Raw genomic sequence first — 21913 nt, forward strand, 5'->3', positions numbered from 1 at the left:
GCCGAAGGCCCGACGCTGAGCTTCGAAACCCAGCGAAGGCCGAAGGCCGAGCTCCGCGTAGGGCCGAAGGCCCGGAGCGTCCCATTGGATTGCCCAAGCACGCGAGGCCGAAGGCCGAGCTGCGAGAGTGCGGCCCAAAGCGGAAGTACAACCGCATTACTTTTCCCCTTTGGAAAACAAATATTCTTTATACTAAAAATAACGGGAAAAGTGTATTTATAGAGCGAACCAATTACAAGTTAACTGTCTTAATAAGCGAAGCGGCGGGCCGAAGGCCCGACGCTGAGCTTCGAAACCCAGCGAAGGCCGAAGGCCGAGCTCCGCGTAGGGCCGAAGGCACGGAGCGTCCCATTGGAACGCCCAAGCACGCGAGGCCGAAGGCCGAGCTGCGAGAGTGCGGCCCAAAGCGGAAGTACAACCGCATTAACTTTCCCCTTTGGAAAAGAAATCTTCTTTATATTAATAACAACAAAAATAACGGGAAAAGTTACAAAGCGAACCGGCAACAAGTCAACTGTCTTAATAAGCGGAGCCGGCGGGCCGAAGGCCCGACGGCGAAGCGTCGAGGCTAGCGAAGGCCGAAGGCCGAGCTCCGCGTAGGGCCGAAGGCCCGAAGCGTCCCCTTCGAGGCTCGCCAGCGGGGAAGTTGGAGCTTAAACACGACCCAATAGTAAAAGTGTCTTAGACAAGCGAAACGGCGGGCCGGAGGCCGAAGGCCGTAGGCCCGACGTGAGCTTGTCAAGACACTTTTACTATTGGGTCGTGTTTAAGCTCCAACTTCCCTTCAACCCCCAAAGTAACTATATTGCGAAGGCCGAAGGCCGAGCTCCGCGTAGGGCCGAAGGCCCGGAGCGTCCCATTGGATCGCCCAAGCACGCGAGGCCGAAGGCCGAGCTGCGGGAGTGCGTGCTCGCACGCGGACCATTCCTTGCAAGCAAAAGTACAACTGCTTTACCTTTTCCCTTTGGAAAACAAACTTTTACACCTAAACAACAGCTAAAACAACAGCACCAACTACAACAACTCATTAACAACATGACAAACACAAAACAACAAACTACACGACTACCGCGGGGCCCTCGGGCCCCGCGCACAAAGCAACATACTAGTTTAATATATATATAGCTGCATCCCGACTCATTTCTAACCTCTCCCTATTTCTGGAAAACGGCTGAGCGGATCGGGGTGATTTTTTGGCCATGTATAGAGGGAATCGGGAGACGTATGGGAAAAATATGGATTTTTGGATGTGACTCCTGGATCAAAAAATGTTTGACGGCCCGGCTAAACGGTGAGAGATAGTGGGGGGGTGCTCGACCAAATGTCATAGAGGACCCTGGGCAGTTTTGGAAGCCGCCATTTTTTTTTCAAAATGGCGGATTCAAAATGGCGGACAATTTTCAAAACGGTCCTAGCGCGCTGAAATTTTGGTCACGGAATCTCGGGCCCCTCTAGATGCCTATGAAAAAAAAAAATTTGGAAAAAATCCAAGATGGCGGAAAAAATGGCCACTTTAGTTTTGTATGGCAACTCTGAAACGGTGCGCGATAGGTGGGGGGTGCTCGACCAAATGTCATAGAGGGCCCCGAGAGAAAAAAAACTGCATCAAAAAATTTTCAAAATGGCCGACTTTTTGTTTTTTTTTTTTTCAAGTTGGTCCGAGCGCGCTGAGATTTGGCATGCGGCGAGCCTGGGGGTCCGAGATTACCATGTGAAAAAAATTTTTTGGAAAAATCCAAAATGGCGGCGGACAGGGGCAAATCAAATTATCGAGTAGGTTAAGCGAGCCCGAAGGGCGAGCTTCAGGCCGGGAGGCCGAAGGCCGACCCCGCGACGGGCCGACAGGCCCGGAGCTTCACCCCGAGTGGCCAGGCGCGCCCTACCCCCAGTAATTTTGAGCGAGGCCGAAGGCCGAGCTGCGGGAGTGAGGAACAAAGCGAAATCCTATATAAAAACTGTCTTAAGCGAGCCCGAAGGGCGAGCTTCAGGCTGGGAGGCCGAAGGCCGACCCCGGCGGAGGGCCGAAGGCCCGGAGCCTTCACCCCGACCCCCAAGCGCACAACCCCAGTAACTAAAAGCGAGGCCGAAGGCCGAGCTGCGTGCGTACGGTGCTCCCAAGCGTTCCAATAAGTAAACTGTCTTGATAAGCGGAGCCGGCGGGCCGAAGGCCCGACGGCGACGCGTCGAGGCTAGCGAAGGCCGAAGGCCGAGCTCCGCGTAGGGCCGAAGGCCCGAAGCGTCACCTGAGAGGGGGAAGTTGGAGCTTAAACACGACCCAATAGGAAAAGTGTCTTAGACAAGCGAAACGGCGGGCCGAAGGCCGAAGGCCGTAGGCCCGACGTGAGCTTGTCAAGACACTTTTACTATTGGGTCGTGTTTAAGCTCCAACTTCCCGCACTACTCCCGAAGCGAAACCAACCCTCCCCGAGTGTCTTAATAAGCGAAGCGGCGGGCCGAAGGCCCGACGCTGAGCTTCGAAACCCAGCGAAGGCCGTAGGCCGAGCTCCGCGTAGGGCCGAAGGCCCGGAGCGTCCCTTTAGATCGCCCAAGCACGCGAGGCCGAAGGCCGAGCTGCGAGAGTGCGGCCCAAAGCGGAAGTACAACCGCATTACTTTTCCCCTTTGGAAAACAAATATTCTTTATACTATAAATAACGGGAAAAGTGCATTTATAGAGCGAACCAATTACAAGTTAACTGTCTTAATAAGCGAAGCGGCGGGCCGAAGGCCGACGCTGAGCTTCGAAACCCAGCGAAGGCCGAAGGCCGAGCTCCGCGTAGGGCCGAAGGCACGGAGCGTCCCATTGGAACGCCCAAGCACGCGAGGCCGAAGGCCGAGCTGCGAGAGTGCGGCCCAAAGCGGAAGTACAACCGCATTAACTTTCGCCTTTGGAAAACAAATCTTCTTTATATTAATAACAACAAAATAACGGGAAAAGTGATAAAGCGAACCGACAACAAGTTAACTGTCTTAATACGCGAAGCGGCGGGCCGAAGGCCGGACGCTGAGCTTCGAAACCCAGCGAAGGCCGAAGGCCGAGCTCCGCGTAGGGCCGAAGGCCCGGAGCGTCCCATTGGATTGCCCAAGCACGCGAGGCCGAAGGCCGAGCTGCGAGAGTGCGGCCCAAAGCGGAAGTACAACCGCATTACTTTTCCCCTTTGGAAAACAAATATTCTTTATACTAAAAATAACGGGAAAAGTGCATTTGTAGAGCGAACCAATTACAAGTTAACTGTCTTAATAAGCGAACCGGCGGGCCGAAGGCCCGACGCTGAGCTTCGAAACCCAGCGAAGGCCGAAGGCCGAGCTCCGCGTAGGGCCGAAGGCACGGAGCGTCCCATTGGAACGCCCAAGCACGCGAGGCCGAAGGCCGAGCTGCGAGAGTGCGGCCCAAAGCGGAAGTACAACCGCATTAACTTTCCCCTTTGGAAAAGAAATCTTCTTTATATTAATAACAACAAAAATAACGGGAAAAGTTATAAAGCGAACCGGCAACAAGTCAACTGTCTTAATAAGCGGAGCCGGCGGGCCGAAGGCCCGACGGCGAAGCGTCGAGGCTAGCGAAGGCCGAAGGCCGAGCTCCGCGTAGGGCCGAAGGCCCGAAGCGTCCCCTTCGAGGCTCGTCAGCGGGGAAGTTGGAGCTTAAACACGACCCAATAGTAAAAGTGTCTTAGACAAGCGAAACGGCGGGCCGGAGGCCGAAGGCCGTAGGCCCGACGTGAGCTTGTCAAGACACTTTTACAATTGGGTCGTGTTTAAGCTCCAACTTCCCTACAACCCCCAAAGTAACTATATTGCGAAGGCCGAAGGCCGAGCTCCGCGTAGGGCCGAAGGCCCGGAGCGTCCCATTCGATCGCCCAAGCACGCGAGGCCGAAGGCCGAGCTGCGGGAGTGCGTGCTCGCACGCGGACCATTCCTTGCGAGCAAAAGTACAACTGCTTTACCTTTTCCCTTTGGAAAACAAACTTTTTCACCTAAACAACAGCAAAAACAACAGCACCAACTACAACAACTCATTAACAACAACATCAACAACAGTACCAACTACAAAGCAACAGCACCACGCACACCGCGGGGCCCTCGGGCCCCGCGCACCAAGCAAAACTCTAGTTAATATATATATAGCTGCATCCCCACTGATTTCTCATATACGGGTTTTATTTGGAGACTGTTGGGTTTAGGTGGAAAAAAAAAATTGTTTTGTAAAAAGGGCGGAATTTGTAGGTCCAGAAAAATATGGATTTTTGGATTCGACTTTCGGGTCGAAAAATGTTTGACGGCCCGGCCAAACGGTGAGAGATAGTGGGGGGGTGCTCGACCAAATGTCATAGAGGACCCTGGGCAATTTCTAGAGCCGCCATTTTTTTTTCAAAATGGCGGATTCAAAATGGCGGCCAATTTTCAAGTTGGTCCTAGCGCGCTGAAATTTTGGTCACGGAATCTCGGGCCCCTCTAGATTCGTATGGAAAAAAAAAATTTGGAAAAAATCCAAGATGGCGGAAAAAATGGCCACTTTAGTTTTGTATGGCAACTCTGAAACGGTGCGCGATAGGTGGGGGGTGCTCGACCAAATGTCATAGAGGGCCCCGAGAGAAAAAAAACTGCATCAAAAAATTTTCAAAATGGCCGACTTTTTTTTTTTTTTTTTTTTCAAGTTGGTCCGAGCGCGCTGAGATTTGGCATGCGGTGAGCCTGGGGGCCCGAGATTACCATGTGAAAAAAAATTTTTGGAAAAATCCAAAATGGCGGCGGACAGGGGCAAATCAAATTTTCGAGTAGGTTAAGCGAGCCCGAAGGGCGAGCTTCAGTCCGGGAGGCCGAAGGCCGACCCCGCGACGGGCCGATAGGCCCGGAGCTTCACCCCGAGTGGCCAGGCGCGCCCCACCCCCAGTAATTTTGAGCGAGGCCGAAGGCCGAGCTGCGGGAGTGAGGAACAAGGCGAAATCCTATATAAAAACTGTCTTAAGCGAGCCCGAAGGGCGAGCTTCAGGCTGGGAGGCCGAAGGCCGACCCCGGCGGAGGGCCGAAGGCCCGGAGCCTTCACCCCGACCCCAAGCGTGCAACCCCCAGTAAAAAAAAGCGAGGCCGAAGGCCGAGCTGCGTGCGTACGGTGCTCCCAAGCGTTCCAATAAGTCAACTGTCTTGATGAGCGGAGCCGGCGGGCCGAAGGCCCGACGGCGACGCGTCGAGGCTAGCGAAGGCCGAAGGCCGAGCTCCGCGTAGGGCCGAAGGCCCGAAGCGTCACCTGAGAGGGGGAAGTTGGAGCTTAAACACGACCCAATAGGAAAAGTGTCTTAGACAAGCGAAACGGCGGGCCGAAGGCCGAAGGCCGTAGGCCCGACGTGAGCTTGTCAAGACACTTTTACTATTGGGTCGTGTTTAAGCTCCAACTTCCCGCACTACTCCCGAAGCGAAACCAACCCTCCCCGAGTGTCTTAATAAGCGAAGCGGCGGGCCGAAGGCCCGACGCTGAGCTTCGAAACCCAGCGAAGGCCGAAGGCCGAGCTCCGCGTAGGGCCGAAGGCCCGGAGCGTCCCACTGGATCGCCCAAGCACGCGAGGCCGAAGGCCGAGCTGCGAGAGTGCGGTCCAAAGCGGAAGTACAATCGCATCACTTTTCCCCTTTGGAAAACAAATATTCTTTATACTAAAAATAACGGGAAAAATGATAAAGCGAACCTGGCAACAAGTTAACTGTCTTAATAAGCGAAGCGGCGGGCCGAAGGCCCGACTCTGAGCTTCGAAACCCAGCGAAGGCCGAAGGCCGAGCTCCGCGTAGGGCCGAAGGCACGGAGCGCCTCATTGGATCGCCCAAGCACGCGAGGCCGAAGGCCGAGCTGCGAGAGTGCGGCCCAAAGCGGAAGTACAACCGCATTATTTTTCCCCTTTGGAAAACAAATAATCTTTATATTAATAACAACAAAAATAACGGGAAAAGTGATAAAGCAAACCGACAACAAGTTAACTGTCTTAATAAGCGAAGCGGCGGGCCGAAGGCCCGACGCTGAGCTTCGAAACCCAGCGAAGGCCGAAGGCCGAGCTCCGCGTAGGGCCGAAGGCCCGGAGCGTCCCATTGGATTGCCCAAACACGCGAGGCCGAAGGCCGAGCTGCGAGAGTGCGGCCCAAAGCGGAAGTACAACCGCATTACTTTTCCCCTTTGGAAAACAAATATTCTTTATACTAAAAATAACGGGAAAAGTGCATTTATAGAGCGAACCAATTACAAGTTAACTGTCTTAATAAGCGAAGCGGCGGGCCGAAGGCCCGACGCTGAGCTTCGAAACCCAGCGAAGGCCGAAGGCCGAGCTCCGCGTAGGGCCGAAGGCACGGAGCGTCCCATTGGAACGCCCAAGCACGCGAGGCCGTAGGCCGAGCTGCGAGAGTGCGGCCCAAAGCGGATGTACAACCGCATTACTTTTCCCCTTTGGAAAACAAATATTCTTTATACTGAAAATAACGGGAAACGTGCATTTATAGAGCGAACCAATTACAAGTTAACTGTCTTAATAAGCGAAGCGGCGGGCCGAAGGCCCGACGCTGAGCTTCGAAACCCAGCGAAGGCCGAAGGCCGAGCTCCGCGTAGGGCCGAAGGCCCGGAGCGTCCCATTGGATCGCCCAAGCACGCGAGGCCGAAGGCCGAGCTGCGAGAGTGCGGCCCAAAGCGGAAGTACAACCGCATTACTTTTCCCCTTTGGAAAACAAATATTCTTTATACTAAAAATAACGGGAAAAGTGCATTTGTAGAGCGAACCAATTACAAGTTAACTGTCTTAATAAGCGAAGCGGCGGGCCGAAGGCCCGACGCTGAGCTTCGAAACTCAGCGAAGGCCGAAGGCCGAGCTCCGCGTAGGGCCGAAGGCACGGAGCGTCCCATTAGAACGCCCAAGCACGCGAGGCCGAAGGCCGAGCTGCGAGAGTGCGGCCCAAAGCGGAAGTACAACCGCATTAACTTTCCCCTTTGGAAAAGAAAACTTCTTTATATCAATAACAACAAAAATAACGGGAAAAGTTATAAAGCGAACCGGCAACAAGTCAACTGTCTTAATAAGCGGAGCCGGCGGGCCGAAGGCCCGACGGCGAAGCGTCGAGGCTAGCGAAGGCCGAAGGCCGAGCTCCGCGTAGGGCCGAAGGCCCGAAGCGTCCCCTTCGAGGCTCGCCAGCGGGGAAGTTGGAGCTTAAACACGACCCAATAGTAAAAGTGTCTTAGACAAGCGAAACGGCGGGCCGGAGGCCGAAGGCCGTAGGCCCGACGTGAGCTTGTCAAGACACTTTTACTATTGGGTCGTGTTTAAGCTCCAACTTCCCTTCAACCCCCAAAGTAACTATATTGCGAAGGCCGAAGGCCGAGCTCCGCGTAGGGCCGAAGGCCCGAAGCGTCCCATTGGATCGCCCAGGCACGCGAGGCCGAAGGCCGAGCTGCGGGAGTGCGTGCTCGCACGCGGACCATTCCTTGCAAGCAAAAGTACAACTGCTTTACCTTTTCCCTTTGGAAAACACAAACTTTTACACCTAAACAACAGCAAAAACAACAGCACCAACTACAACAACTCATTAACAACAACATAAACAACATGACAAACAACAAAACAACAAACTACACGACTACCGCGGGGCCCTCGGGCCCCGCGCACAAAGCAACATACTAGTTAATAATATATATAGCTGCAAACCGACTGATTTCTAATGTATATGTTTTATTTGGAAACTGTGGGGTTTAGGTGGAAAAAAAAAATTGATTCGTATAGAGCTCGGAATTTGTAGGTCCAGAAAAATATGGATTTTTCGATCTGATGGAAGACCAAAAACCTGCACAAGAGCCCGGCTAAACGGTAAGACTTAGTGGGGGGGTGCTCGACCAAATGTCATAGAGGACCCTGGGCAGTTTCTAGAGCCGCCATTTTTTTTTTCAAAATGGCGGATTCAAAATGGCGGACAATTTTCAAGTTGATCCTAGCGCGCTGAAATTTTGGTCACGGAATCTCGGGCCGCTCTAGATGCCTATGGAAAAAAAAATTTTGAAAAAATCCAAGATGGCGGAAAAAATGGCCACTTTAGTTTTGTATGGCAACTCTGAAACGGTGCGCGATAGGTGGGGGGTGCTCGACCAAATGTCATAGAGGACCCCGAGAGAAAAAAAACTGCATCAAAAAATTTTCAAAATGGCCGACTTTTTTTTTTTTTTTTTTTCAAGTTGGTCCGAGCGCGCTGAGATTTGGCATGCGGCGAGCCTGGGGGCCCGAGATTACCATGTAAAAAAAAATTTTTGGAAAAATCCAAAATGGCGGCGGACAGGGGCAAATCAAATTTTCGAGTAGGTTAAGCGAGCCCGAAGGGCGAGCTTCAGGCCGGGAGGCCGAAGGCCGACCCCGCGACGGGCCGACAGGCCCGGAGCTTCACCCCGAGTGGCCAGGCGCGCCCTACCCCAGTAATTTTGAGCGAGGCCGAAGGCCGAGCTGCGGGAGTGAGGAACAAAGCGAAAACCTATATAAAAACTGTCTTAAGCGAGCCCGAAGGGCGAGCTTCAGGCCGGGAGGCCGAAGGCCGACCCGGCGGAGGGCCGAAGGCCCGGAGCCTTCACCCCGACCCCCAAGCGTGCAACCCCCAGTAACTAAAAGCGAGGCCGAAGGCCGAGCTGCGTGCGTACGGTGCTCCCAAGCGTTCCAAGAAGTCAACTGTCTTGATAAGCGGAGCCGGCGGGCCGAAGGCCCGACGGCGACGCGTCGAGGCTAGCGAAGGCCGAAGGCCGAGCTCCGCGTAGGGCCGAAGGCCCGAAGCGTCACCTGAGAGGGGGAAGTTGGAGCTTAAACACGACCCAATAGGAAAAGTGTCTTAGACAAGCGAAACGGCGGGCCGAAGGCCGAAGGCCGTAGGCCCGACGTGAGCTCGTCAAGACACTTTTACTATTGGGTCGTGTTTAAGCTCCAACTTCCCGCACTACTCCCGAAGCGAAACCAACCCTCCCCGAGTGTCTTAATAAGCGAAGCGGCGGGCCGAAGGCCCGACGCTGAGCTTCGAAACCCAGCGAAGGCCGAAGGCCGAGCTCCGCGTAGGGCCGAAGGCCCGGAGCGTCCCATTGGATCGCCCAAGCACGCGAGGCCGAAGGCCGAGCTGCGAGAGTGCGGCCCAAAGCGGAAGTACAATCGCATCACTTTTCCCCTTTGGAAAACAAATAATCTTTATATTAATAACAACAAAAATAACGGGAAAAGTGATAAAGCGAACCGACAACAAGTTAACTGTCTTAATAAGCGAAGCGGCGGGCCGAAGGCCCGACGCTGAGCTTCGAAACCCAGCGAAGGCCGAAGGCCGAGCTCCGCGTAGGGCCGAAGGCCCGGAGCGTCCCATTGGATTGCCCAAGCACGCGAGGCCGAAGGCCGAGCTGCGAGAGTGCGGCCTAAAGCGGAAGTACAACCGCATTACTTTTCCCCTTTGGAAAACAAATATTCTTTATACTAAAAGTAACGGGAAAAGTGCATTTATAGAGCGAACCAATTACAAGTTAACTGTCTTAATAAGCGAAGCGGCGGGCCGAAGGCCCGACGCTGAGCTTCGAAACCCAGCGGAGGCCGAAGGCCGAGCTCCGCGTAGGGCCGAAGGCACGGAGCGTCCCATTGGAACGCCCAAGCACGCGAGGCCGAAGGCCGAGCTGCGAGAGTGCGGCCCAAAGCGGAAGTACAACCGCATTAACTTTCCCCTTTGGAAAAGAAATCTTCTTTATATTAATAACAACAAAAATAACGGGAAAAGTTATAAAGCGAACCGGCAACAAGTCAACTGTCTTAATAAGCGGAGCCGGCGGGCCGAAGGCCCGACGGCGAAGCGTCGAGGCTAGCGAAGGCCGAAGGCCGAGCTCCGCGTAGGGCCGAAGGCCCGAAGCGTCCCCTTCGAGGCTCGCCAGCGGGGAAGTTGGAGCTTAAACACGACCCAATAGTAAAAGTGTCGTAGACAAGCGAAACGGCGGGCCGGAGGCCGAAGGCCGGAGGCCCGACGTGAGCTTGTCAAGACACGTTTACTATTGGGTCGTGTTTAAGCTCCAACTTCCCTTCAACCCACAAAGTAACTATATTGCGAAGGCCGAAGGCCGAGCTCCGCGTAGGGCCGAAGGCCCGGAGCGTCCCATTGTATCGCCCAGGCACGCGAGGCCGAAGGCCGAGCTGCGGGAGTGCGTGCTCGCACGCGGACCATTCCTTGCAAGCAAAAGTACAACTGCTTTACCTTTTCCCTTTGGAAAACAAACTTTTTCACTCAAACAACGGCACCTACAACAACAACTCATCAACAACAACATTAACAACAACACTAACAACAACACAAACAACAAACTACACGACTACCGCGGGGCCCTCGGGCCCCGCGCACAAAGCAACATACTAGTTTAATATATATATAGCTGCATCCCCACTCATTTCTAATGTATATGTTTTATTTGGAAACTGTGGGGTTTAGGTGAAAAAAAAAAATTGATTCGTATAGAGCTCGGAATTTGTAGGTCCAGAAAAATATGGATTTTTCGATCTGATGAAAGACCAAAAACCTGCACAAGAGCCCGGCTAAACGGTAAGACTTAGTGGGGGGGGTGCTCGACCAAATGTCATAGAGCACCCTGGGCAGTTTCTAGAGCCGCCATTTTTTTTTTCAAAATGGCGGATTCAAAATGGCGGCCAATTTTCAAGTTGGTCCTAGCGCGCTGAAATTTTGGTCACGGAATCTCGGGCCCCTCTAGATTCGTATGAAAAGAAAATTTTTTGAAAAAATCCAAGATGGCGGAAAAAATGGCCACTTTAGTTTTGTATGGCAACTCTGAAACGGTGCGCGATAGGTGGGGGGTGCTCGACCAAATGTCATAGAGGGCCCCGAGAGAAAAAAAAGTGCATCAAAAAATTTTCAAAATGGCCGACTTTTTTTTTTTTTTTTTTTTTCAAGTTGGTCCGAGCGCGCTGAGATTTGGCATGCGGCGAGCCTGGGGGCCCGAGATTACCATGTGAAAAAATTTTTTTGGAAAAATCCAAATGGCGGCGGACAGGGGCAAATCAAATTTTCAAGTAGGTTAAGCGAGCCCGAAGGGCGAGCTTCAGGCTGGGAGGCCGAAGGCAGACCCCGCGACGGGCCGTCAGGCCCGGAGCTTCACCCCGAGTGGCCGGGCGCGCCCCACCCCCAGTAATTTTGAGCGAGGCCGAAGGCCGAGCTGCGGGAGTGAGGAACAAAGCGAAAACCTATATAAAAACTGTTTTAAGCGAGCCCGAAGGGCGAGCTTCAGGCTGGGAGGCCGAAGGCCGACCCCGGCGGAAGGCCGAAGGCCCGGAGCCTTCACCCCGACCCCCAAGCGTGCAACCTCAAGTAATTTAAAGCGAGGCCGAAGGCCGAGCTGCGTGCATAAGGTGCTCCCAAGCGTTCCAATAAGTAAACTGTCTTGATAAGCGGAGCCGGCGGGCCGAAGGCCCGACGGCGACGCGTCGAGGCTAGCGAAGGCCGAAGGCCGAGCTCCGCGTAGGGCCGAAGGCCCGAAGCGTCACCTGAGAGGGGGAAGTTGGAGCTTAAACACGACCCAATAGGAAAAGTGTCTTAGACAAGCGAAACGGCGGGCCGGAGGCCGTAGGCCGTAGGCCCGACGTGAGCTTGTCAAGACACTTTTACTATTGGGTCGTGTTTAAGCTCCAACTTCCCGCACTACTCCCGAAGCGAAACCAACCCTCCCCGAGTGTCTTAATAAGCGAAGCGGCGGGCCGAAGGCCCGACGCTGAGCTTCGAAACCCAGCGAAGGCCGAAGGCCGAGCTCCGCGTAGGGCCGAAGGCCCGGAGCGTCCCATTGGATCGCCCAAGCACGCGAGGCCGAAGGCCGAGCTGCGAGAGTGCGGCCCAAAGCGGAAGTACAATCGCATCACTTATCCCCTTTGGAAAACAAATAATCTTTATATTAATAACAACAAAAATAACGGGAAAAGTGATAAAGCGAACCGACAACAAGTTAACTGTCTTAATAAGCGAAGCGGCGGGCCGAAGGCCCGACGCTGAGCTTCGAAACCCAGCGAAGGCCGAAGGCCGAGCTCCGCGTAGGGCCGAAGGCCCGGAGCGTCCCATTGGATCGCCCAAGCACGCGAGGCCGAAGGCCGAGCTGCGAGAGTGCGGCCCAAAGCGGAAGTACAATCGCATCACTTATCCCCTTTGGAAAACAAATAATCTTTATATTAATAACAACAAAAATAACGGGAAAAGTGATAAAGCGAACCGACAACAAGTTAACTGTCTTAATAAGCGAAGCGGCGGGCCGAAGGCCCGGAGCGTCCCATTGGATTGCCCAAGCACGCGAGGCCGAAGGCCGAGCTGCGAGAGTGCGGCCCAAAGCGGAAGTACAACCGCATTACTTTTCCCCTTTGGAAAACAAATATTCTTTATACTAAAAATAACGGGAAAAGTGCATTTATAGAGCGAACCAATTACAAGTTAACTGTCTTAATAAGCGAAGCGGCGGGCCGAAGGCCCGACGCTGAGCTTCGAAACCCAGCGAAGGCCGAAGGCCGAGCTCCGCGTAGGGCCGAAGGCACGGAGCGTCCCATTGGAACGCCCAAGCGCGCGAGGCCGAAGGCCGAGCTGCGAGAGTGCGGCCCAAAGCGGAAGTACAATCGCATCACTTTTCCCCTTTGGAAAACAAATAATCTTGATATTAATAACAACAAAAATAACGGGAAAAGTGATAAAGCGAACCGACAACAAGTTAACTGTCTTAATAAGCGAAGCGGCGGGCCGAAGGCCCGACGCTGAGCTTCGAAACCCAGCGAAGGCCGAAGGCCGAGCTCCGCGTAGGGCCGAAGGCACGGAGCGTCCCATTGGAACGCCCAAGCACGCGAGGCCGAAGGCCGAGCTGCGAGAGTGCGGCCCAAAGCGGAATTACAACCGCATTAACTTTCCCCTTTGGAAAAGAAATCTTCTTTCTATTAATAACAACAAAAATAACGGGAAAAGTTATAAAGCGAACCGGCAACAAGTCAACTGTCTTAATAAGCGGAGCCGGCGGGCCGAAGGCCCGACGGCGAAGCGTCGAGGCTAGCGAAGGCCGAAGGCCGAGCTCCGCGTAGGGCCGAAGGCCCGAAGCGTCCCCTTCGAGGCTCGCCAGCGGGGAAGTTGGATCTTAAACACGACCCAATAGTAAAAGTGTCTTAGACAAGCGAAACGGCGGGCCGGAGGCCGAAGGCCGTAGGCCCGACGTGAGCTTGTCAAGACACTTTTACTATTGGGTCGTGTTTAAGCTCCAACTTCCCTTCAACCCCCAAAGTAACTATATTGCGAAGGCCGAAGGCCGAGCTCCGCGTAGGGCCGAAGGCCCGGAGCGTCCCATTGGATCGCCCAAGCACGCGAGGCCGAAGGCCGAGCTGCGGGAGTGCGTGCTCGCACGCGGACCATTCCTTGCAAGCAAAAGTACAACTGCTTTACCTTTTCCCTTTGGAAAACACAAACTTTTACACCTAAACAACGGCAACAACAACAACAACTCATCAACAACAACACTAACAACAACATCAACAACATGACCAACAACAGCACCAACTACATCACGACTACCGCGGGGCCCTCGGGCCCCGCGCACAAAGCAACATACTAGTTAATAATATATATAGCTGCAAACCGACTCATTTCATATATAGATGTTTTATTTGGAGACTGTTGAGTTTAGAGCGAGAAGGAAGATGGCATCGTATAGAGGTCCCAAAACTTAGGTCCGGAAAAATATGGATTTTTCGATCTGATGAAAGACCAAAAACCTGCACAAGAGCCCGGCTAAACGGTAAGACTTAGTGGAGGGGTGCTCGACCAAATGTCAAAAAGGACCCTGGGCAGTTTCTAGAGCCGCCATTTTTTTTTCAAAATGGCGGATTCAAAATGGCGGCCAATTTTCAAGTTGGTCCCAGCGCGCTGAAATTTTGGTCACGGAATCTCGGGCCCCTCTAGGTTCGTATGGTAAAAAAATTTTTGGAAAAATCCAAGATGGCGGAAAAAATGGCCACTTTAGTTTTGTATGGCAACTCTGAAACGGTGCGCGATAGGTGGGGGGTGCTCGACCAAATGTCATAGAGGGCCCCGAGAGAAAAAAAACTGCATCAAAAAATTTTCAAAATGGCCGACTTTTTTTTTTTTTTTTTTTCAAGTTGGTCCGAGCGCGCTGAGATTTGGCATGCGGCGAGCCTGAGGACCCGAGATTACCATGTGAAAAAAAATTTTTGGAAAAATCCAAAATGGCGGCGGACAGGGGCAAATCAAATTTTCGAGTAGGTTAAGCGAGCCCGAAGGGCGAGCTTCAGGCCGGGAGGCCGAAGGCCGACCCCGCGACGGGCCGACAGGCCCGGAGCTTCACCCCGAGTGGCCAGGCGCGCCCTACCCCCAGTAATTTTGAGCGAGGCCGAAGGCCGAGCTGCGGGAGTGAGGAATAAAGCGAAATCCTATATAAAAACTGTCTTAAGCGAGCCCGAAGGGCGAGCTTCAGGCCGGGAGGCCGAAGGCCGACCCCGGCGGAGGGCCGAAGGCCCGGAGCCTTCACCCCGACCCCAAGCGTGCAACCCCAGTAACTAAAAGCGAGGCCGAAGGCCGAGCTTCGTGCGTACGGTGCTCACAAGCGTTCCAAGAAGTCAACTGTCTTGATAAGCGGAGCCGGCGGGCCGAAGGCCCGACGGCGACGCGTCGAGGCTAGCGAAGGCCGAAGGCCGAGCTCCGCGTAGGGCCGAAGGCCCGAAGCGTCACCTGAGAGGGGGAAGTTGGAGCTTAAACACGACCCAATAGGAAAAGTGTCTTAGACAAGCGAAACGGCGGGCCGAAGGCCGAAGGCCGTAGGCCCGACGTGAGCTTGTCAAGACACTTTTACTATTGGGTCGTGTTTAAGCTCCAACTTCCCGCACTAATCCCGAAGCGAAACCAACCCTCCCCGAGTGTCTTAATAAGCGAAGCGGCGGGCCGAAGGCCCGTCGCTGAGCTTCGAAACCCAGCGAAGGCCGAAGGCCGAGCTCCGCGTAGGGCCGAAGGCCCGTAGCGTCCCATTGGATCGCCCAAGCACGCGAGGCCGAAGGCCGAGCTGCGAGAGTGCGGCCCAAAGCGGAAGTACAACCGCATTACTTTTCCCCTTTGGAAAACAAATATTCTTTATACTAAAAATAACGGAAAAAGTGCATTTATAGAGCGAACCAATTACAAGTTAACTGTCTTAATAAGCGAAGCGGCGGGCCGAAGGCCCGACGCTGAGCTTCGAAACCCAGCGAAGGCCGAAGGCCGAGCTCCGCGTAGGGCCGAAGGCACGGAGCGTCCCATTGGAACGCCCAAGCACGCGAGGCCGAAGGCCGAGCTGCGAGAGTGCGGCCCAAAGCGGAAGTACAACCGCATAAACTTTCTACTTTGGAAAAGAAATCTTCTTTATATTAATAACAACAAAAATAACGGGAAAAGTTATAAAGCGAACCGGCATCAAGTCAACTGTCTTAATAAGCGGAGCCGGCGGGCCGAAGGCCCGACGGCGAAGCGTCGAGGCTAGCGAAGGCCGAAGGCCGAGCTCCGCGTAGGGCCGAAGGCCCGAAGCGTCCCCTTCGAGGCTCGCCAGCGGGGAAGTTGGAGCTTAAACACGACCCAATAGTAAAAGTGTCTTAGACAAGCGAAACGGCGGGCCGGAGGCCGAAGGCCGTAGGCCCGACGTGAGCTTGTCAAGACACTTTTACTATTGGGTCGTGTTTAAGCTCCAACTTCCCTTCAACCCCCAAAGTAACTATATTGCGAAGGCCGAAGGCCGAGCTCCGCGTAGGGCCGAAGGCCCGGAGCGTCCCATTGGATCGCCCAGGCACGCGAGGCCGAAGGCCGAGCTGCGGGAGTGCGTGCTCGCACGCGGACCATTCCTTGCAAGCAAAAGTACAACTGCTTTACCTTTTCCCTTTGGAAAACACAAACTTTTACACCTAAACAACGGCACCTACAACAACAACTCATCAACAACAACACTAACAACAACATCAACAACATGACCAACAACAGCACCAACTACATCACGACTACCGCGGGGCCCTCGGGCCCCGCGCACAAAGCAACATACTAGTTTTTAATATATAGGCGATTCGGATGTTGAGGTAACACTACTATAAAAAAATTAAATTTTAACATTTACATCATTATAGGTGTACCAGGACTCTGCTCCACTGTCGCTTGTAGCAGGGTCAAAAGTAGGCAAAGCAATGTCCACGTCTTTTCCGAGAGCACCGGAGACAGCATCCTTGATCGCTTTCAGAAGGCCTTGCACAGCTTCCAAATCTCTCTGAAATCACATAAGCATTTTTTAAAGTAAGGCTGAATACTATCCCACTTCTGATGTTAGAATAATAAGTTAAAATGGATGTCCGAGCAGATAAAAGCAAACCCTGCTGCTATGTAAATAATCAATTAAAACAGAATTAATAGTAAATATTACATTAAATTCTCAATACTGCTTGACAACACTAAGTTAACTGTATAAATTTGGCATAACTGGTCATCAAGTTATTTATTTACCTAGATTCAGAATGATTTGAAACTGCTAAATCAATCACTAGATGCTATTTGGGTTTCTAGTATGATAAATAAAATAATTAACAGATATAATTGAAAATAAAACCTTTTTATTAAAGTTAATAGTCTTATTTATTCACCTTATCGTCAACAACTATAATAAATACAATCACTAATACTTTATAATTCACCAATATATTATTTAATAATTAATTCATCAAATTAATCAAGTAAGTACAAAAACATTAAAATAATGATCAACATAGTATTTACTTAACTTTCAATATTCCTGTGGCGACGATTAACTCAGTGCTGCAGCGCAACGAAGAATCACAATGAGAAATGATACAAATGAAATGGGTCGGGCCCTTTTATATCCACTGCTAACCAGCCACTCACAACTGGTTAATCATGCCATTTGTCGTTCGAGAAGTGACGTCACAAACGTATCTTCTCATTTATCGAATAATGCAGAATAAAATGATCACAACATCTTTTCAATAAACTCCGTTATACATAATTACTAATAAGTAATGTTAATAATCACTTTAAAATAGTTTACGAATCTTATTAGAAGGTTAACTACCGTCTCAAAGTTACCACTATCCATGTTTCTCTAAACAACCGTGGTTTCGTATCGTACCCACATAAATCACAAATTGTGTAAACTTCGCGTGATATTAAGTTAAGTGTTTAAATAATGAATATTTATCAACATTGGAAGTCAGAGAAACAGGTCAGTTTCATACATAATACAATTTATAAATAATAATCTAACACACACGAATTCAAAAAAGCGAGTTTCCAAGAAAGAAATAGAAAGATATAGTGTTGTGTTCCTGCCGGTGAGTAAGGTTGCCAGAGCTCAACGAGGGGGGGCGGGTTTAGGGTCGGCAACGCGCATGTAACTCCTCTGGAGTTGCAGGCGTACATAGGCTACGGAGGCTGCTTACCATCAGGCGGACCGTATGCTATTTTGCCACCGACGTAGTATAAAAAAAAACTGCTTTCTGCAATAAAAAACAGTTGCGTAACGAAGATTAAATTTTTATTGAATATCGAGCTGCCACAGCGTGGTGTCCGCGAACCCGCGGTTCTCCAGACAAGTGCCCGGGAGCAGCCGGTAGGCGGCGCGCCGCGCGAGCCCGCCGCGCCGGCGCCGCGCCAGGCCGGGCCGGCCCGGGTCGCCTATTAGGACCTGAAACATGTGTTTAGGGGAAGCCAACCACATAAAAATCTGGTCGAGTTATCAAAATTATATGCCCATGATCACCTGTACATGGACATCATTGAATCTCACCAAAGCTGTCTTAATATAAAAGTTGGAGCCAGACTAATCTTATTAGCAGTGATTGGAATTATGTGAGCTATTATAATACATATTCCTTGCAAGAAGTAGTGTATTATTGCTGGTTCTCGCGCACGTATTTTTTGCGGTTGGTTTTGTAGCTTTTGGTTAACAACTGTATGGAGTTCGTATGGGAGAGGAAGAGTGATAACAGATTACCGCAATTATAAAAAAAAAATGAATCCTATAATATTTTAGCTCACCCAATTCCGATCACTGCTTATTATTTTTTCAAACAATAAAAATGTGTAGTGTAGGCCATGAAAGACCACATCGTCATCGTTAGCAGTGTGTATGTTAACGGCACTAATCATGGGACATTTAAGAGAAAACATCTACCAAGTTATGACTTAAAAGTTGAATGTTCTATTCATCCTTAATGTTTTCAATGTATTTAATGAAAGATAGGTACTGCAATTGGTTTCAATATTATTAACAAATTAAAACTATGTTTTTTTGCTCCAGTAATGGGATGTATGGCGCCATTAATTTTAAAATAAAGAAAAATAAATAAAACATCAAACTTAAGCAGCTCTGTGGCTTTTGTTTATTGTAAAATATTGCCAGTGTTTAAAAACTAATGATAATTACTTATCTTACAGGATTTGTCTATACCATCCCATTACTGGTGCCTGTTCCATTATAGGGGTGTTTACTATAGTGGGGGAAATGCTTTCCTGGGACAAATGCATGAGGCGTGGCAAATATTTGTCCCGCTGGGCATAGATGGGAATAGGTGCATTCATATAAATCATTCCTATCTGTCCCCACCTCATGTATGCGGGGGTTCGGTATGTGGGGCGGGGACAAATGGGAATACACATATGCAATAACATTTGTTTTTTTTTAAATCTTTTTTATGAAAAAACTGATCGGCAATTGGGTCTAGCTAGTCACACCTGATGGAAAGTGAAGACAGGGCCTAAGATGGAGCTCACCGGTTCAGTAGTAGCCTATTCACTCTTGCTTTAAAGAGACCGAGGTCATATTTATCAGGGAATACAGATGGCGGGAGCGCATTCCATGCTTTAGCCGTCCGTAACAAAAAAGAGGAGGCAAACCGTTTCGTGCGAACAAATGGAACGTTTACTACGAACGGGTGCATTCGCAGTTAGAAGACTTACTGCGACCCTTCCACAATGAGGCGTATGGCTGATGGTTGGCTACACTTTACTATACTCACAGTGGTGCTTTTTAGCGTCAAGACATAGGCTACGGAGACTGCTTACCATCAGGCGGGCCGTATGCTTGTTTGCCACCGACGTAGTATTAAAAAAAAAAAGACCAAATCAAAGAGTCAAAGAGCCAATCAAAGAGCGTCTCAGTGAAGTCTGTGTCGTAGAACACGTTCAGACGAAAGTGTACGACCCGCGCCTTTTTATACAAAAATAGTCCTCATTTTCCTAATTCGTTGTATATCAACCACAGCTATGACCATACGTTTGATTTGTTCAAATTTTTATTATTATAAGAATTAAGAGCATTTATTTGTATGAAAACTGTTTTCGCTACTAATTTTTACAATTATCAAAAAATCTAAAAAAGTCAAACTTAGGGGCATAGCTATTGTTAATATATATCTATGTAAAAATATTTTACATCATGCCAATATTCAGTGAGGAAAATGTTGACTCCGTGTGTATGGAGAAGCGGCCGTCCTCTTTCCTCTTAACACCGATGAGTGTGTCGCAGACAGTTGGCTACACTCGAATAGTACTGATTTATTATTAAAGTACTCACAATGACTGTTACTAGCATCATGAACAAGGCTTTTGTATTTAATATGTATTTTTGTACAATATAGAGTTTACTACAACTACTACTAATAATAGTTGAATTTTAACAGGTATCTCTTACAGTCACGTCTAAAAATATCGATACGAACATAGTCCCAAAGATATGTATACATGACTTTACTACCCATATATTAAGGTGTATACATATTTTTGACACGTTGTCCGTATCTATCTTTTCAGACGTGACCGTACATTAAATCGTCATCAGCCAATCAAACAATGTTTCGTAGAACATGTCGCCGGCGAGTAGCGTGTCGCTGTGAGGCTTGTCGCCGACGAGGGTGGCGGCACTGGTTGTTAAGAAAACCCCGTTGAAGGTGGCTACACTTACCCCATTATTCATAAAGGTGTACTAAGTTACGATACCGCTAATCATCGTTTGTCCCTTTCCATCATACCAATACGTCGGAAAGGGACAAACGATGATTAGCGGCATCGTAACTTTTAACACGTTTATGAATAAGGGGGTTAGTATTTAAAATACTCACGGTGGTGCCTTTAAGCGTCATCAGCCATTCAAACAGTGTCTCAGCGAACTCCGTGTCATAGAACATGTCGCCGACGAGTAGTATGTCGCAGTGAGGCTTGCCGCCGATGAGGTTGGCGGCACTGGTTGTTACGGAAACCCCGTTGAGGGAGGCGTTGATGGAAGTGGCTTCTAGGGCGTCTGTAATAATTATAATAAATATTTTATTTACGTCTAAATTTAAGGTTAAACAACGGTGAATGAATCAATCTATTAAATGCATGTAGCAAATGTCCATGTCGCACATAATCAATGTGTAAGGGCCGGTACAGACGGACTGCAACTCGACTGCAACTTGTATGGGAACTGCACGTCGACGTTGCAGTTGGAGTGCAGTCGGCATGCTGTTCCCATACAAGTTGCAGTCGAGTTGCAGTCCGTCTGTACCGGCCCTTAATTGAGCCTAAGTATATGTACCAATATGCTATGCCCACGCTATGATCTAAATTCTAAACAAATGTGATAATGCATATATTAAACTCAACGCCACCTACAAAAAAAATTGCCTCAGCTGAATACAGAACCTTCTCCTTCTATGACATTGAAGTCGGTTAATAAAAGAATAAGCGTGCAGTAAGTATGTATGAAGAATTTATGACTACAAAACCGAATACCTATTTTGAACTCATATTCATCAGGGGATGTAGCTCAGTGGTAGAGCGTTCGCTTTGCATGTGAAAGGCCCCGGGTTCGATCCCCGGCATCTCCAACTAGTGAAATCTTTTTTACTTACATTGATCGATGTCATTGGCCAGTACACTCTTTGCCTTCATTTTTGCTGCTGCAATGGCACCAGCTCCACAGCCACATCCTAGGTCCAAAACTGTTCTGTTCTCGACGATTTTAGGATTGTCCAGTATGTATCTGTAAAGTAAACAAGCTTTTCGATTCGGGCCTTATAATTAAATAAATACCTAGATTTATTTAATTATAATAATATTTCCGGAGGCCTGTGGCTATTGGTTAAGGAATAAAATAAAAATAAATAGAAAATTGATCAATAGGTTATAATTGCATTGAATGTAGCGACATCTATTGATGTTTGATATTACTACTAGGCGAGTTACTAAGCAGAACGTATTCTTAGGGCGATTTCTATTTAACAACAGATGGCGCTGTAGAAGTTTCGACTATTCCACAATAGATGTCAGCCATAACAAGCGTCAGGTGGTCGTTGGACCTTAGGATGATTTTTGGGATTAATTTAAATCTTAAATCGTTATATAACTAGTATTCAATTGAAAAAAAAACTTTTTTTATTATTATTAATATATGGTCGTTGGTCGGCGCAATTTCATCTCTATTAAAATTGGAACGTGCTAATTATAACAAATTTATACAAAAATCTACGTAAAAATCGGGATGTACCTAATTTATTTAGCACCAACACAACATTCCAATTACCAATATAACTAGCCACTCTACGAACTGTAACTTCATTAATTTTTCAATCAGTTTCGAGTTTTTAAGAGACCAACTAGGGGTGGTTATCAAAATTCACCGAAGGAGTCTGAAACTGAAACATTGTTCTACGAAGTTGATAAAAGCGTCAAGGCCTTTTTATGAGTTTTACGGGTTACCTAGAAACAGTAGAAACACTAGATTCTTAACACGGTTTCATTTGTAATGTAACGTTTATAGCCATTTATTGCAGATATTTTAATTTTAACTCCCAGTTTCATTTCAAGTCGTATAATCTAAATTTTGTGGAAAAATCGAAAGATTTTGTTTCTAG

At 49.7% G+C, this 21913-nt stretch overlaps 1 protein-coding gene and 1 non-coding gene across 3 annotated transcripts in view; one reads left to right on the top strand and one right to left on the bottom strand.

The window, feature by feature from the left end:
- Positions 1–17369: 17369 nt before the first annotated feature.
- Positions 17370–21913, bottom strand: part of LOC133516595 (electron transfer flavoprotein beta subunit lysine methyltransferase-like) — a 60203-nt gene continuing 55659 nt past the window's right edge. For both annotated transcript variants that reach the window (XM_061849603.1, XM_061849605.1), the window contains exons 3-5: positions 20912–21042; positions 20141–20319; positions 17370–17706 (exon numbers count right to left, since the gene is read on the bottom strand). In XM_061849603.1, coding sequence (XP_061705587.1) covers positions 17557–17706; positions 20141–20319; positions 20912–21042 — 460 coding nt within the window. In that variant the 3' untranslated portion in view covers positions 17370–17556. The remainder of the gene's footprint in view (positions 17707–20140; positions 20320–20911; positions 21043–21913) is intronic.
- Trnaa-ugc (transfer RNA alanine (anticodon UGC)) lies at positions 20816–20887 on the top strand. The gene has a single exon. It is a non-coding gene; the product is annotated as a tRNA-Ala (tRNA).

This window comes from Cydia pomonella, chromosome 3 (genome assembly GCF_033807575.1).
Source record: "Cydia pomonella isolate Wapato2018A chromosome 3, ilCydPomo1, whole genome shotgun sequence".
Taxonomy (NCBI): Eukaryota; Metazoa; Arthropoda; class Insecta; order Lepidoptera; family Tortricidae; genus Cydia; species Cydia pomonella.